Consider the following 16,662-nt stretch of genomic DNA (forward strand, 5'->3'; position numbering starts at 1 on the left):
GTAAGTTAACCCTGACGACCACCACCACCACCACCACCTCCTCCTCCTCCTCCTCCACCTCCACCACCACCTCCTCCTCCTCCTCCTCCTCCTCCTCCTCCTCCTCCTCCTCCTCCTCGTACTGCCTTCCTGTTCTCTTCCACTAAATTCTGAGGTAAAAATGCTAACTCAGACACAATGGATCATTCCTGTAGTCTATGTAGGACAGAAACAGGAAGATGACTTAAGTCCAGAGTTCAAGGAGAAAAAGAGAAGTTTAAAGACAGCCTATACACCCTTCTTTGCAGTTGGGGATTATTTCATCTTTGTATCTGTTACTTTATATATACAGATGCTCAGAAAATAAGAAAAAATTATGCAATCTTCAGATCTGCTCATATCAATACCCTTATTACCAAAACAAAAGTATGTCACAACTCTGAAAAAAACTAGATGACAAAATCCACTCAAGGTGCAACCACACATTAATTTTGACATAAATTGCATCAAAACACAACATACCTCACCAAAACCACCAAAGTACTCTCTTATTTTTTCTTCCGGTGTGTCTGGAGAAAGGCCACCAACAAAAATTTTTTTGACTGGCTCTTTTGTTTTCATGGCTTTGGCCCTTTTAGGATCGATGACTTTCCCATTCAATTTATGTTCTTTCTGATCCATGACCTAAGGAAATTAAAATTTTCACTTTAATATGTAAAATTTAACTACTGTTCAAAAAATAAAATACTTAAAAATAATCACACAACGTACCAACACTATGTCAGCTAGCTTAAGATTAACTCTCAAGTACAAGAGTAATTATGACATCAACTATTACAAATTAGTGGCCAAGTATAAAAGTCACTAAGAATTGATGTAGGGGAAGTACCACCCCAACTGAATTCATTACTAGATAACCATCACCTTTAACCAATAACAATATAAACAATGGTTGCTACTTCCCCTCAGTGTAGAACCAAAATAATGACTTAATCAAAAGTTGATCATCCTGTAGACATTTGTCTGAGAGAACTACTCTATTCTGAGAATCAGAGTAAAGGGGGAAAACTTTTATCTAAAATTATTGTAAAATGGGCCCTTTTTGCCAACTTATCATACTGCTTATAACATACTAATTAAGACTTTAAAATCCCCCTCTATCCTCTTGGGACTAAACATAAACAATATATATACACTAACCGCAAGCTATCGCCCCCAGACAAATCTCTGTCCTTTTTAAAAGTCATTTTCAATTCAAGAAGGCTGGCACATCGAACGCATTCAGTAAATAATTCCGTAAATCTACTTCTCCCTTCAAAAAACATACTGGCAAGAACAGCGTGTGTTAAGGCACCTCTGCTGTCCCAACACTTGGAGCCTCAAGGTAATCCTCAGCCATGTGTACAATTTGAGGCCAGCCTAAGCTACACAGAACCTTGTTTCAAACAACAAAAAATATAAGAAATGCATCTCTTCTTCCTTATAAAAGAGAACCAACAAATAACACAAGTTTACTGTATCAAACTCTCCAGGTTTCAGTAATCAAAATATGTATGTATATATAGCACACTACCTTATCTACACTCTCCGACTCTTTAAATAGCACAAAGCCAAAACCCCTTGATCGCCCTGTGATAGGATCTAACTTCAGAGTGCAGTCTACAACTTCACCAAATTTGGAAAAGTAGTCCTTCAGATCTTTCTTTGTGGTGTCCCAGCTAAGGCCTCCTATGAACATTTTCCTGTAAAGACAAAAAGCAGTATTAGTAAAATGTTAAGAAAATTAAACTTTGTCTTACATTTATGCACATCAGTAACACACCCTTTTCAAACTGCTTTTGTTTAGTACAATAAAAGTGTTATCCTTATTATACAGCCATCTACCAAACCCTACTGTTTAAAGTTCCACTTAGCATTGCTCCTTCTGTTCAAGTACAATACTGAGCAAGAAGCAATTTGCTGATATTTACGTACATATACATATTTATATATGCATGCCAAATAAAAGTATTAGTTTTTTTAAAACAGATAAAATCTTAGCATCTAGATTCTATCAATCTTCATTACAGCCCCAGCGTCCTATCTATGGCGAGACTCCTTTTCTACTTTTAATAGTTCTCCCATTTGCAGAACTCATATAAAATGGAAAAAATGCTAAGTCCTCTAAACTGTCAACTAGCCCTTTTCACGTGCGGAATCCTTAAAGACGACCAAAGTAATCACGTAAACACACTGACAAAAAAGAATTACCCACTAAATCACATCTAACTAACTTAGATGATTTACTTACAGTAGAACCTCAGTTAACAAGTAATAAACGTTTAGGCCTGTAAATGATAAATGGAAAACTCTCAAGGAAAGGCCATTAGAACAAAGTCTCAACACACAGCAAAACGCCCAAAGCAGTTTCTGGCAGCGGTGGTCATCCTTTCTACATCTGCCTGTTTTACCAGTAAGTCAGCAGTAGTCATAATAAAAGCAAACCTGTGCCTTTTACTCTTTAAAAAGGTCAAACTGAAAACTTTGTAAACTGATAAAATTAGTTCTATACAAGCTACAATTTTCACTAGAGATAAAACCACGATTGCTCAGGATTTCCTTATCTTCATAATTGGGGGTTAGGGGTGTCATAAAAAGGGATGGGGAAGATAAGGCACCAATTTTCAGCTCTAGAAAGACATAAATAAGCAAGTCTTTCATATGAAGCATCTCCACTTTGTAGACTTTTAGTAGGCAGCCACTACAACCTATTCTGGAAATAAGATGCTCATTAATTTATCTTTACCTCTAATACATCTGTTTAACTGGAAAGTTACTGAGTATTCTTACAAGTTCAACTTAATACTAATAACGAAGCTAAATTTTAATTCAAAGAACTTTCCATTTAAAGTTAGTTTTTTCAACCTAGAACATATTATAGAGCAGCCCCAATTTTCAAGATTTCCTCAAAGTATCTAGTCCTAAGGTAAGATTTATAACCATTTAGTAATTTTATAATCAAATAAATATAACCAAAACCCATTATGTACATTTTAAATGTCTTCGTATTCCATGAAAAACTTAAGACTTCTCAACATATATTTCTTTCAATTAAATAATATAACTCCTAAGATATAACCCTTATTTAAATACCCATTACTATAAACAGTGTTTTACCTACAGGTTCAGAATACTACTTTCATTAATGAAAACTCATTGCCAACATTCAGTCTTTCAAGGTGAGGGAGATGCTAGTTTTTTTAAAAGACGAAAAGACACTGACTACAAAGAAATAGTCTCTTAGCCATTATCAAGTTCAGGAACAGAAACAAATGCAGCCATGATTTAGCTACCTAATAATCATCTCTGTGATATAGAAATTCCCCACAACTGAATAATTCATAACTATTTCAGTCTTACCAAACTAAAATTGTAATAAAAGACAGTACAGAATAATTAACCTGAAGAACAAGAAAAATTCTGTCTAGTGAACCAAATATCAAGACAGAATTTGTTTTTACTTCATAAAAGCAATGGGTAGGTAAAATGTCCTCAATTTAAAATTGTCATGTATACTTCCTTAATAAAAATAAAAAAAAATAACAACACATAAGGCATCCAATATTTTTAAGTCATATAACTTCTTTCTAGATAGGAAATTAATTTTCTGAAATATTAGAATGCATACCAACTCATCAACTGACCTAATGAAAAACAAACAAAACAGAAACTGTAAAAAACAAACAAAACAGAAACTTTCCCACCCTTAATAGAGCTAAAAATATTCACTGCAAAACTTCTGTTAATAAATGCCCTTTATCCAGAATATTAAGTATTCTGGTCAACATTTTTATATATCACATGTATTACATTTTTTCTTCAAGTATTGCTTGCCCTCCCTAATTGTTTCTTTTTAATCTGCAACTATTTTGAATGAAATGCATGCCTCAAATTGGTGGGAATTCTCTAGCTTCCATCTCCAGTAGAGCTGCCACAATTAGCTTCAAGGAATGAGATATTATTCTATAAACCACACCCTGCCCTCAATACAACAGTCATCATTAACAGCCTATGGATCTGTTATTTCTATTAAGCTACTTTAGTATGGTCAACTCTGAAAATGGCTATGTGACTAAAGTGGACCTCACTCCTTTAGCCTTTAAAACACATTAAGTTTTGCCAGCAATTCAATTTGCCAATAAGCCATTACTTGTTCTATTATAGATCTCTCCCTTCCATACTGTAGAGAGCCAGGTTAAATTTTTCAAATCTTGTGTGAAGCACAAAAGTTTGAGCTTATGACAAATGTATCGGTATTTTTGTAGCATACAAGAACTGGATTTTTCTTGTGCTTTAAGAAAAGCTGAACACGCCGGGCAGTGTTGGCGCCATGCCTTTAATCCCAGCACATGGGAGGCAGAGGCAGGCGGATTTCTGAATTCGAGGCTAGCCTACAGAGCTCCAGGACAGCCAGGGCTACACAGAGAAACCCTGTCTTGGGGGGGGGGGGGGGGGGGGGAGGGCTGAACAGATAACCAGAAAACCCAATACATTATAAAATCTACAACACTGTATTCTATATCTTTACTAAATAGGAAGTATGAAATCCACCCCATTTTTATTCTGTAGTCACAAGGTTTAACTATATAGTATACAGCCTAGTGATTGTCTGCTAACCTTTATAAACAAATGGATGCCTGCTGTAGGATCTCTAGAATACTAGCATAAACTTCCTCTCATCCTGAGATTCCTTAATATCAACACTAATTTGGATTACTTTATACAGCCATATGTTGTTTAAAGCACAGTATCTACTGTGTGTCCATCTCCTGCAGAGATGTGAACACTTTTCAGTACAAAAGAACTTTAAAATTTCTCTCTCCATGTGGCCATGGCCAGCTTCTACTTTTCTACCTTTTCTCTTTCTGTTTTCTACAATAAAGCTCTAAGACCATGAAAAAAAAATTTCTAAGCAGCCAATTTAAAACTATCAAGAGAATTGTTCAAGTAGTCACAGGATGATTCTTAATGCTGCAATCTAAATTTAAATGTGATCCTTAGTTCTAAGTGAACCAATAATCCCAATTAAGGAACTCATTTCTACAAGGGTCATCTGTTTCCCCCACTACTGTATTTTTTTGAAGTCTCATGTCATCCTGCCTGGTCTCACACTTGTAGCAACCTTCCTGCCTCAGCCTTCCCAGTACTGAGTACTATGATAATATATGCACATCACCATGCCGGCCTGACAAAGTTTGATCTCTTTCTTTTCTTTTTTTTTTTTTTTTGAAGAAGAGGTTTTACTGTGTAGCCTTGGCTGTCCTGGAACTTATTCTGTGGAGCAGGCTGGCCTTGAACTCAGAGAGACCCACCTACTTCCCCTAAAATTTAATTCCTTAATCATACTTATAAGTATTTCAATGGCCCAAAGAAAAGAAGTCTATTTAAATTAGCTATTGAGCAATGTAAGTGCTTTCACACTTCTGGGCATGTGTGTATTCTTTGGGTCATGCATGTAACTGTAGGCACACCTGGAACTGGTATTTCAGATGGTTGTGACATATCTGCCTTGGTTCCTCTAGTGGAACCAGCCTTCACAAATGTAGTTTCTGAAGTCCTCTCCCTACCCTCCATATACGCCAAGGTTTCTCAGTAAATAATTAAAAGCACTAAGGCAACACCTAAGAGGCAATGATGGCTGATGGAAAATGCCTTAAAAACTCCCAATTAGCAGGGTGTAGTGGTCCATGACTATAATCCTAGTACTTAGGAAATTGAAGCAGGAGGATCAATAGCCTGAGCTACTGTTTGATTCTGTCTAAAAAAAAAAGAAAAAGAAAAGAAAAGAAAAAAAAAACCTCATCCCCTCCCAAGTACATAAAAAGTGAATTTTCTCCCAACTATGGAGATCACCAAGACACTCCAAACTCAAAAAATAAGTATTTTACCTAAAGATGCTTTCCTTGTGAGGTTTTTACTCTTACCCCCAATTCTGAGATAAAACAATGTTTAAACTCTATCAACTCATTACCTTACATTAAAAAAAAATCATACCAAGTGTTATCTTAATACATTTTTGAGCCATATATGCCCATTCACTGGCATCCTTTATAGTAATGTTATTCAAGAACGCTTACTTATATAATTCTTCTGGTACTCTATCATTAAAAGTTTAACTTTTAAAAGCCACAATGATAAACTCTAATAAAATCCTTAGAAATTAGGGTTTATTTTAAACATCATCAGGTTACTTCTAGGAATGAGGCCATTACTTTTTAACACTGGACAACTGTCAGTTAATAGGAATACATATATATACCATGTATATAAAAACTACCCTGGAAATAGCTTGACAAACCCTTGACCATATCTGATGTGGTTTATGGCACTTGGAAACTACTTTTTAACTATTTAAAACTGTATTAAATTAAAAAAATCAGTAAAATCTACATGCCAATATTATCTGCCCGTTATTAAACATGCAATTCCTCCATAAGTTTTTTTTCTATATTATGCTTTTTAAAGCTAAGTGTTAAAAAGGATCCTATTAGTTGGGGGTTGGGGGAGGTGGCACACACCTTTAATCCCAGCACTTGGGAGGCAGAGGCAGGCAGATTTCTGAGTTTGAGGCCAGCCTGGTCTACAAAGTGACCTCCAGGACATCCAGAGAAACCCTGTCTCAACCACCCCCCCCAAAAGATCCTATTAACACAAAAAGAGCAAATACTTTCTTTTTTTTTAAAGATTTATTTATTTACTATTATATGTAAGTATACTGTAGCTATCTTCAGACACACCAGAAGAGGGCATCAGATCTCATTACAGATGGTTGTGAGCCACCATGTGGTTGCTGGGATTTGAACTCAAGACCTTTGGAAGAGCAGTCAGTGCTCTTAACCAGTGAGCCATCTCTCCAGCCCAAGAGCAAATATTTTCAAACAAGATTTTAAATTCTTTTACGTTAAATTTCAAACTTCAAAAGAAACCTAAATCAACAAGCATTAAAAAAAAAAAAAAAAAAAAAAAAAAAAAAAAAAAAAAAAAACTAGATTGAAAACATCTTCCCAGTTTTCCCAGGAAGACTAGAGACTTCCCTCCTTTCAGGAGGCAGAATCTTTGGGAGCTTGAGGACAGCTGGTCTACACAGTGAATTCCAGGCCAGCAAGGGCTATATAGTAAGATCCTGTGTCAAAAATATAAAGAAGAAAGGCAGGCATAACATCCAGTAAATTAAACACAACAGCTTTTAAAAATAAACCTTAAGAGTTTTACTTAGTATTTTCAATATACTAACTTTCTAAATAAACTCCAACTTTATGAAATAAACTCCCACTTACCTAAAGGTTAAAGACTGGGTTTCCCTAATCTAAGTTAAGACTCAGGGAAACTGAGATCACTAGCTATTCACAATCATGTAAGTTTTCTAGTTGGTATCAATTTAGATATCACTAATGAAAACAGAATGGATGTTTACCTTCCTTAAACCAGGACTCTAGATTAAGTGTTCCACCACCAATCCAAATCCCCAACCCCTACCATCTTTCAATGCTTTAAAAATCACATTACTTTTTAATATAACAAAAACCTGAAGATTATCCCCCAAAACACTTATCAGTTGCTTTTTCAGTATATTGGCTGTCACTTTACTATCTAAGACTACAGTAGACATAAAGACTAGATTTTCTGATATATGTATATATTCATGTATGTAGTCTCAATGTAGACAAACAAGTCTCAATACAGACAAACATTTCAGTATAGAATCCAATAGAACTTAAAGCTATCACTATGAGACAAATGTCAGAATGAAGTAGTCTTCTCCACTCCAAAATACTCTCAAGTATATTGCATGAACATACTAGTTTAACACTCCAGAAACTAAAATATGCTTACCTTTACTCCACAGGAGTAAATCACTGCCAGTAGCAACTATTAGGGCATTGGATAAATATACACAAATATGAAAGCAGGCTGTGAAGTCAGTCTTCCTACGGTGAGCATTGTTTCCAGCAAACAGATCAGAAAACCAAGTAAAAACATGTTCTATTTATTATCTTAGACCACAGTGGAAGAAGAAACAGAAACAAATCCCAGGCTTCCTGCATCCAGTTTAGTGTCCTATTTACTGTAACACTGAAGCACAACTATGTCAGATCAAATCAACCAGTTCTACATCACTTCATCTGCTAACATGCACATCTGAAGCATATAGCTAAGTGAAATGAGAAGTCAGTCTGTGTTTATGTTCTCAGACATAACTTCTAACATCCCCTAAAGGATAAAGACGATTAGTTATCTTTCCTAATGGCCTTAAGTCATAGCAAAATGGACTATAAGGTACATAAATACATGTATCTACCAATCAAACTATATATATGAGATGTCTTACAAACCTCAGACTACCCAGGCTAAATTACTAAAACAATATATAGAAGATGTCATTAAACACAAAGAAAACTTGTTGAAGTTTAAGGTGTTGCCAAGAAGTGGCACTCCATGTCTGTGATCTTAGACTGTGGTAGGCCGAGTATGAGGATTCCTGTGATGCCTGGGCTAAAAAGTCTTGGAAAAGGTTTCCTATCCTGGAAAACAAAGTACTGAGATTTTAGATGATATTCCGGTCTAATCCCAGGACTGTTTATTCCATCTCTCTCCTATAGATGACAAGAGAAACCTAGTACTCCTGGATGGGAATATGGCTCAAGAACAGAACATTGCCCACACACTTAAGAGGCCTTGGGATTTATCTCCATTATGGACAGAAAAAACATTAAAATATTCTTCCCCCAAATCTAAGGCTTCAGCTTCCAATTTTACCAAAAGAAACGAATATGGACACTTATATACTTAAAATCTTGGCCTATAAATCCAATCTCAATAAATCAAAAGGCCAGTAAATCTGGCACTAGACTATTCTAAAAGAATTTTTCCCCCCAGAGCAATGTTCAAACTGTTCCAGTAACACTGGGGTTTCTATTATACTCTCCAATATTTTAAAAAGACATGTGTGAGCCCCTTCTCAAACAGCAGAGAACAATTTCTCCAAGATTCCACTTGAGCTCACACAATGATGGTCACAGGACAGCTGTGAGCCTGCCCTGCCCTGACAAGTGCTCCACTGACAACTCACCAAAACTGTCAGGCTTCCTCCTCAACCACACTCTGGAGTGGTTAGGGTTAGGGTGGGAACGATGAGTCGGTGTCTGTCTAAGAGGGTAAAACTGTCTACAGAACTGACACAGCATCCTAGGTTTCCAATGTTCTTTCAATCTCAACTGCCCCCCCAATACCTTACAATGTGGCACATTCACCAGACACTACCTACCCCCAAAAAGCCAACACTAAAAACTAAACACTGAAAGCAAAATGAGAAATTCCAATGCAACTAATTAAATCTAAGAAATAATAGGGATCTTAAAAGTTATAGATAATAAAGTGGCCAAAAAGATGACCAGAGTTCAATTACCAAGACCCACATTACAGACTCACTAGCCTGTACAGACTCTGGCCTCCATATACACACTGATACACACACAAGTGAACCCAACATCAAAACACAATTTTAAAGGTAACCCAGGAAGTCATTTTACTATGGTAATGAGCCACTATTAACAAACTCATTAATCTTGAAACAAGGGTGCTTTCCTAAAAATAACTGTTCATGTTCATATATGAATAAACAATAACACATAATAAAGCATAATGTCAAATAAAATTCATCTTTAAAAAATATTTTAGCAGGAAAAACAGGCATTTACCTACAGTCCCCAACACCTGAGATGGACACAGGAATATTAGGACAAGGTCAGCCTTGGCATGTAAGAGACTTTTTCTCAAAAACAGTACTTCAAGTTGAAACTTCATTTTAACAGCAGCTGCACACCAAAGTGTTTTTAAGAAATTAACTTCACACGGCATTTAATCTACTGACTGGTCTCATCTCCACTACAAAGTCTATATTATTAAACTGGTGTGGAAAACAGAAACATGGGGTGTATACATATAGATACCAAAAAGGTATGCTTAAAGATCTTCAGTGTTTTGCTCAGAAAGTCTAGCATCTGCAACAAAATGGAGTTGCGTAAATAGACATCTATCAAATCAAATTAGAGAAAGAAGGTAAGGAGGTCAACAGGGAAGATCTGGCCACGTAGTGGCCACACACCTGTAGTCCAAGAGACTTGGCAGGCTGAAGAGACCGCTTCCTAAGCCTGGGCAACATAGGGAGACTGTCTCCAAAGCAAGTGCGGGGAAAGTAAGGATGCCTTCTAAGTGCAAGACCGCCTGAGTAAAACCCGCTACCTGGGAAAGTCTGCCAGTGGAGAACTGGCCATCATCTATCTGGATTGCTCCATAACATTTATATTTAAGTTATCAAACTCTCTCCAAAGACTAATCCCAGAAATCTCTACAAGTATTTGCTACTGAACAAAGGGGCAAAGACAACTTTTTTTTAACAGTAAAAACAATGACCTTCTAATCTAAAACATGGTCAATTCAACTTACTACAAACAACTAAGGTTCAAACACAGAAGTCAAATAAGGTTTAATCTGCCATTATTAGTCAACTTACTATGCCCAGCAGGCACCAACACAGAATATTCATCTAAACATTATTTATTATGTCACACTCAAACTCTAGCTTGTTTTTTTCCATTTTGTTTTTTTCTTTTATCTGTTAAACTACTTTACCTCCAACTTAAAACTGGACAAACATCAGTAGATGGGAAGTTTAAAAACCCATATAAAATGTAAGTATTATCCAAAATAATTTAATAGTATTTGTGCAGACATAAGGCAATGTACTAGCTTTCTAACCTCCAATGGTAAAGATCAAAGTATGATCCTAAGGGCAGAGACTGACATTTCAGGAGGGAGAAGTGGGATAAAAAAAAATACTCAACCTACCAGCCTCCAAAGGGAAGTCATGCAAATGTGAACACATTGCCATTGAACACATGTCAACCAACTGTAATTAACATTCCAGCCAAATCACACTGAAAATAAAAAATCTGATAAGAGCTGTAGTGGAAAGCCACATTTAGCCCACCTATGAATATTATATAAACAATGCTTAAAGTATTTATACTATCGATGAGGAAATATAGGACTTTGCATAAAGCGTAGTAAAACTGTCTACTTGACAGAATACTTGAGTATAACATGCAAGACATTTTAACACGCAATATCTTTATCAAGTAATCTTTATATTTAGCATTAAGCTTAGAATTTAAACAAAAATATTTCAACCTAATAAAAACTAAATGAAAATACAGTAACTTCTGTTTGCCCATATTTAAAAGAAAAATTAATAATTACATTTAGTTTAGGTTGGCCAAATTGTCAACTCATCATGCATTACCACAAACCACATATCACGCAATGGCATTTTTGCCCACAGATTATTTAGGGTATCTAGAAAGGCCTTACATCCCAGGCACAAGACTCATCCGACAATATTAATGTGTAAATCTCCTGGGACTCAATGGGCAACTAAATTACAGAGCCTCTGCATGTTATGACTACTGAAATCTTTATAGACAGAAATAAAATTTAAAAGTTTTACCATTCTTCCCGCTGTGCCGTCGCTGCTTCAGTGTGTCGTGGGGAGGAGTTTGAATGGCTAGGGAATTAACAACCGGTACAGCAACCAATCAAAATTCTAGTTTTAGTTTTTGACATTGTTAGGGTTAAAAACTAATTCATTTATATTTCAGTTCAACAACAAAAAAAAAAAAAAACAAAAAAACAAAAAAACAACTACAAAGACAGCTAGCTACTTTCTAACTTCAAAACTCGGGGTAATAGAAAGCCTGCCCCAGTTACACAATTAACCATTTTGGTGCCTCTGTCCAAAGAACAGAATTCAGAAAGCAAAAACCAAAATGTTAAAAAACTTAATTTCCTCAAATATTTAACATGTATTCCCTTCTCAAATTAAGCCACACACCGTTCAATATTAGTTCCATTTAATTAAATTCACTTCCCATCCCACCCCCAAATCCCCACTAAAGCCAGTACAACCATTAGCAGACTGCAGAGAGTCAGCCTGAACTGAGGTTTTTTTTTTTAAATTATAAACTCAAGTACTTCTCCACTGCCCCAAATCCCTACAAATTTTATACTCTTAACCACTAGTGGAAATCACGGGTTAAAATGACCTTTTTAAAAACTTCCCACCAAAACTTTCTCCTGGTTACTGTGAAAAAAATTGCATACGCACAGCCCCATTATAAAAAGTATCGAAACCGTAACTCAAGATCAGCAATCTGTAATGGGAAAAAGAAAATCTAAGGACCCGGATCAAGCCCCCTTTCCTTATCTCCAGAATGTTACCCATCTCCCAAAGGCTGCATTTTAACATATTAAAAGCAGCTTTTGGTGGCGATATAAGTTACTTCAGTTAGAGGAAGCAAGTTAGTGTTTAAAAAAAAAAACCTGAAAAAATTAATTCATTGAACATCACAGGATTTACTGCATATTAAAGGGCGAGTGGGCTCCTTTGAACAATAAATAGTGAGAGGGTGAGACTGAGAAGAAACCAAAACAGGCTCCTGGGCACTGAAAAGGCGGGAGAGAGATGTAAAAAATTTAGTTGCACAGAATAAATTAGGAAAGACTACAATCTGTACAAATAGGCAACCCAGAATCTGAGGGCGCGAAAAGGGTGCATAGAGAGAATAACTTGGCAGAATGGGGGAAAGGCAACCGCAGGCAGGAGGTAGAAGAGCCCCAGTCAAGTACAGGCCCCAGCGACCAGGAAGGACTTAAATGGAGCCCGCGGAGCCAGACCAAGGCGCCAGCAGACCAGGGACATCGGCAGGCCCAGTCTGCCTACAGCACAAACGCAGGGCCTTGTATGAGCGTGCCGTCGTGACAGCGTAAAGTGGACAGAACGAACGAGTCCTAAGACGAAACTCTTTAAAACGCTAAAAACCACTGGCCTGAGGCCGACGCGGGAGAAAAGAGAGGTGGACAGCCTACACCTTTCCCAAAGCAAGAGCGTGTAAATAATCGCACCGTCTCGGGGAGGGGGTGAAGCACCCAGCAAACCATGGTAACCCTGGTAAAAAGCTTTTCTGTGCGTCTGCATTTTTAAGCCTAAGAGGTTAGAAATCCGGGAGACATGGGGGGGTTGGGGGGGGGGCGGTAAAGCTCCGACAGGCGGGAAAAAATCCTGGCGGCTAAATCGGTGGGAGGAGACCCATGGCGAGGGAGGAAAGAGGGCGGGCCGCGGAGTAGCACGGTGACGGCTAAAGGTGGAAACGTGTGTGATGGGGGAGGGGGCGAGCAGGCAGGGAAGGAGGAAATGCAGGCCCGGGTACAAGAGGGGCGGCCGAGCAGGACTGCACTGGGGCCTGCGGGCGGGCGGGAGAGCGGGCGGGCGGGCGGTCGCGGGAGCGAGGCCTAATGGCGGGGAGGGGGAGGGGGCCTGGCGAGCGGCTGCCCGGGGCCGCCCCTTACTCACCCTTCATCCTCCTCGTTCTTACTGGCGTCGATCTTGGCTCCCTCGGCCTCGGCGCTGCCTCCTTCGGTGCCTCCGGCCGCAGAGCCGCCGCCGCTCCCGCTTCCCGCCGCCGCCGCTGCCCCCTGCGCCGCCGCCGCCACTATGGCTCCCTCCTGCTCGCCCGCCGAGCCGCCTACCGCCGCCGTGGTCGCCGCCGCCGCCGCCCCGTCCCCTCCGAACTGCTCCTCCGACATAGTGCTACTGCCTCCGCCGCCGCCGAGACGACACCCGCCGCCGCCGCGAACCGAAACTAGCAGCAAAGTAATCCCCGCCGCTGCCGCTGCCGCCGCCGCCGCCGCCGCCGCGCGCCCGCTCTACCTCGCGAGGCACACAAGACAAGGCGCGCGCGTGGCTGCGAAGGCTCCTGCGCCTCTCCCCGGCCTGCCCCCCTGCCTCCCACTCTCGCGCGGCGCGCACTCTCACTCTCCCCGGCTGCACTGAAAAAAAAGAATAAGTAGCAGCGGCGGCCACTCTCGCCTCCTCCTCGCTTTAATGGCGCCGCCGCGGACCACCTAAAATGGCCGACGGAAGAACGGCGCGTCCCGGTCACGTGACTCCGGAGCGCGCCCTTTGCGCCTCCCCCGCCCCTTCCACCGCCAGGCCCCACCCCCCCCGCGGGCCCGCCCTCTCCTTCCCTTTTCTACTCGCTCTCACGCTCCGCGGCCGCGCGGCGCGGGCCTTTAAAGGGAACCGGAAGTGGCGTGCATAAGAGGGTCGCGCGGGTACCATCGAGAACAAGGAGCGCTGGTTCGAGGGCGCGGCTAGAGAGACCCCCGCCTTTCCCTTGGCCCCGCCCTTCCGCGGAATCCCCGAGTCGCCGGCCGCTCCTCGGCCGGCGGCTGGCGGGAGCGGCGGACCCGGTGGGGTGTGGTTTGTCCTCCCCCGCGGCGACTTCGGGGCGGCTGCCCTCAGGAACCCCGACCGTGGGCCCCGGAGCCTGCGTGGGACGGCGGGCCGCGCGTGTACGGCACTCCGTCGTCCCCGCCTGCTCTGGGTGACATTGAGGTTCCGCCGCGGCGCTGTCCATAAGGCTTCTTGATGGTTGAGGCTGCCTCTTCTCGGACTCGCTTCCCGACTCCTTAACGCTTTGCCTCGGTTAGCAAAGCCCTAAAGCCGGCCGCGATTCTTTGAAGTTACTAAGGATGGGGAAGTGTGTTAAGGTCGACTCCACGGTTCTTTTTTTTTTTTTTTTTTTTTTTTTTTAACGAGTTCCAGTCCTTGTGTTAAATAGGATATATAAATGTCATGAATCATCTTTACGAGGTTTCTGGGTTTGTGGTGTTGAGGTGGCGATTTTATAAAAAGAAAAATGAAACACCGTTAGGCGTGTGATTTAGATTTTAATATCAATCGTTAAGAAACCTATTAGAATTCCTACTCAGGAGTTGGACTTTGCAGCCTCCTGCAAGACTTAGAAGAAAATGGAATTTCTGTATGCTCTTGTCGTCAACCACTTGACTGCTTAGTAAGTATCCAGTTTCCAAACAGGATTTGGAAAAGTTTACAAAAGACAGCATAGAGGGACTAGACTTCAGCCCAGCTGATTAGGTACACGCTGTGATCCCAGAGAAAGGAGGACAGACTGTTGAGGCCAACCTGGCATTACTCCTTAGCAAAACACGTAAAAAAAAATTTTTAAATAAATGTTTCCATGGTGTACTTTAAATCAATTTATAGTAATTGTACATAATTCAAAAATCCCAAAGATTAAAACAAGATTTATCGCCACGGTTTGTTAGAGTCCTTTAAATGAAGGAATATGCATCAAATTTTAGAAATGTCTTCAACATTAAGCAAATCACGGGAAGGCAAACGCCAAGATGGTTGACAAATAGGAGTCCACATTTTTCTCTACCATCCAAAAATACCAAGTAAGATGGGCTTGTACTCAAGTCAAATATTGCAGGTTAGCAACTAGGATGAACCCGAGGTCTTTATCTTATGGATTCAATTGATAAGCCTACCTTTTAGAAACTGATTGTGGTGGTTTAGAGAATATTTTAGTTACCATGGCATGGAACTGTTTGGAAAGGATTAGGAGGTGTGGCTTTGTTGGAAGAGATGTTATCCTTGGAATTTACTTTGAGGTTTCAGAGGCCATACCAGGCCTTTCTGCCTGCAGTTTGTGAATCAGGATGTAAAAGCTCTCAGCTACTGTTCATTGCCGTGCCTGCCTACTTTCCACCATGTTGGCATGTGACAATGTACTACCCCTCTCAAATTGTAAACAAGCCCCCAACTAGTGCTTTTCTCTTACATATTGCCTTGGTCCTCACAGCAATAGAACAGTAACTAAGACACCACTCTCCCAAAAGAGTCCACTTTAATTCACAAGCAGCCCTGTTGCTTCTAGAATTTGAGTGTTACTCAAGAGTTCCTCACACTAAGTCCTGTGTGCCTTGTTTTGTTTTCTTTTTTGAGACAGGATCTCTAACCTAGGCTGTCCTATATAGTCTAAAGTGGCCTCACACTCTGGGCAGTATTCCTGCTTCAGCCTCAGGAAGGCTGGGATTATAGGGTTGAGCCACTATTTTAAGTCTATGGCCTTAAATTCTACATCTTGTGCCATTTCCTCCCACCTGAACTTCTTTTCCAACTGTGTGACGTCAACCTTATCAGTCTGGTGAGCTGCCCATCCTTCAGCATCCCAGTCAATGTTGTATCTATGACATTTTACAGACCCCTCAAAGTGAATTAATCATCCCTTTGCATGGCCCATTATCCTCCTTTATCTCTGGTCTTAATTATAGCCATCTAGACACCATTAGTTTTTGAAGAACAAAAATAACATTCCTATATACCCTAGTTTTATTTTTCACACACATCTAGAAATAGATATTACATAAAGGTATATGTAAGAAATACTGTATTGACCCAATAATTGCTCATTGATTTTTTTTAAATTGATCAAAATCTTTCAAACTTTTTTTTTTTCACCTAGAAATTTCAAATGGCTCTCCTCTTTCTCTCACTTTATCACTCGAATAAATACACCTGGAGATCTCTTGATGTATGAACTTTCTTAAGGAGGAAAAAAGAAAGTATTTTCTAAACTTTATTTCTCATTCATGCATAAGAAGTGGCTGGGGAAGCTACATTGACTTTCCCAAACCACTGGAAAGTAAGCAATATCACCCCTCAGTGTCCAGAGCAACAAAACTCCCTTAGCCTCAGAGGCTTCCGAGTGTGTTTTAGGC

At 40.0% G+C, this 16,662-nt stretch overlaps 1 protein-coding gene across 6 annotated transcripts in view; it reads right to left on the reverse strand.

Annotated features, from left to right (window-relative positions):
* The window catches only part of Hnrnpd (heterogeneous nuclear ribonucleoprotein D), a 23,373-nt gene extending 9,315 nt beyond the window's left edge, over window positions 1–14,058 (reverse strand). For 2 of the 6 annotated variants that reach the window (XR_004109349.1, XR_004109348.1), the window contains exons 1-4: window positions 13,427–14,058; window positions 11,525–11,581; window positions 1,553–1,721; window positions 502–663 (exon numbers count right to left, since the gene is read on the reverse strand). Coding sequence is in view for 4 of the 6 variants with exons in the window: in XM_031336917.1 (XP_031192777.1) it covers window positions 502–663; window positions 1,553–1,721; window positions 11,525–11,581; window positions 13,427–13,659 (621 nt within the window). In the remaining 2 variants the exon portion in view is untranslated. The remainder of the gene's footprint in view (window positions 1–501; window positions 664–1,552; window positions 1,722–11,524; window positions 11,582–13,426) is intronic. The other 4 variants (XM_031336917.1, XM_031336915.1, XM_031336918.1 and 1 more) reach the window with 2 other exon arrangements.
* Between the last annotated feature and the right edge of the window lie 2,604 nt (window positions 14,059–16,662).

Source organism: Mastomys coucha, unplaced genomic scaffold (assembly GCF_008632895.1).
Source record: "Mastomys coucha isolate ucsf_1 unplaced genomic scaffold, UCSF_Mcou_1 pScaffold22, whole genome shotgun sequence".
NCBI classification, from domain to species: domain Eukaryota; kingdom Metazoa; phylum Chordata; class Mammalia; order Rodentia; family Muridae; genus Mastomys; species Mastomys coucha.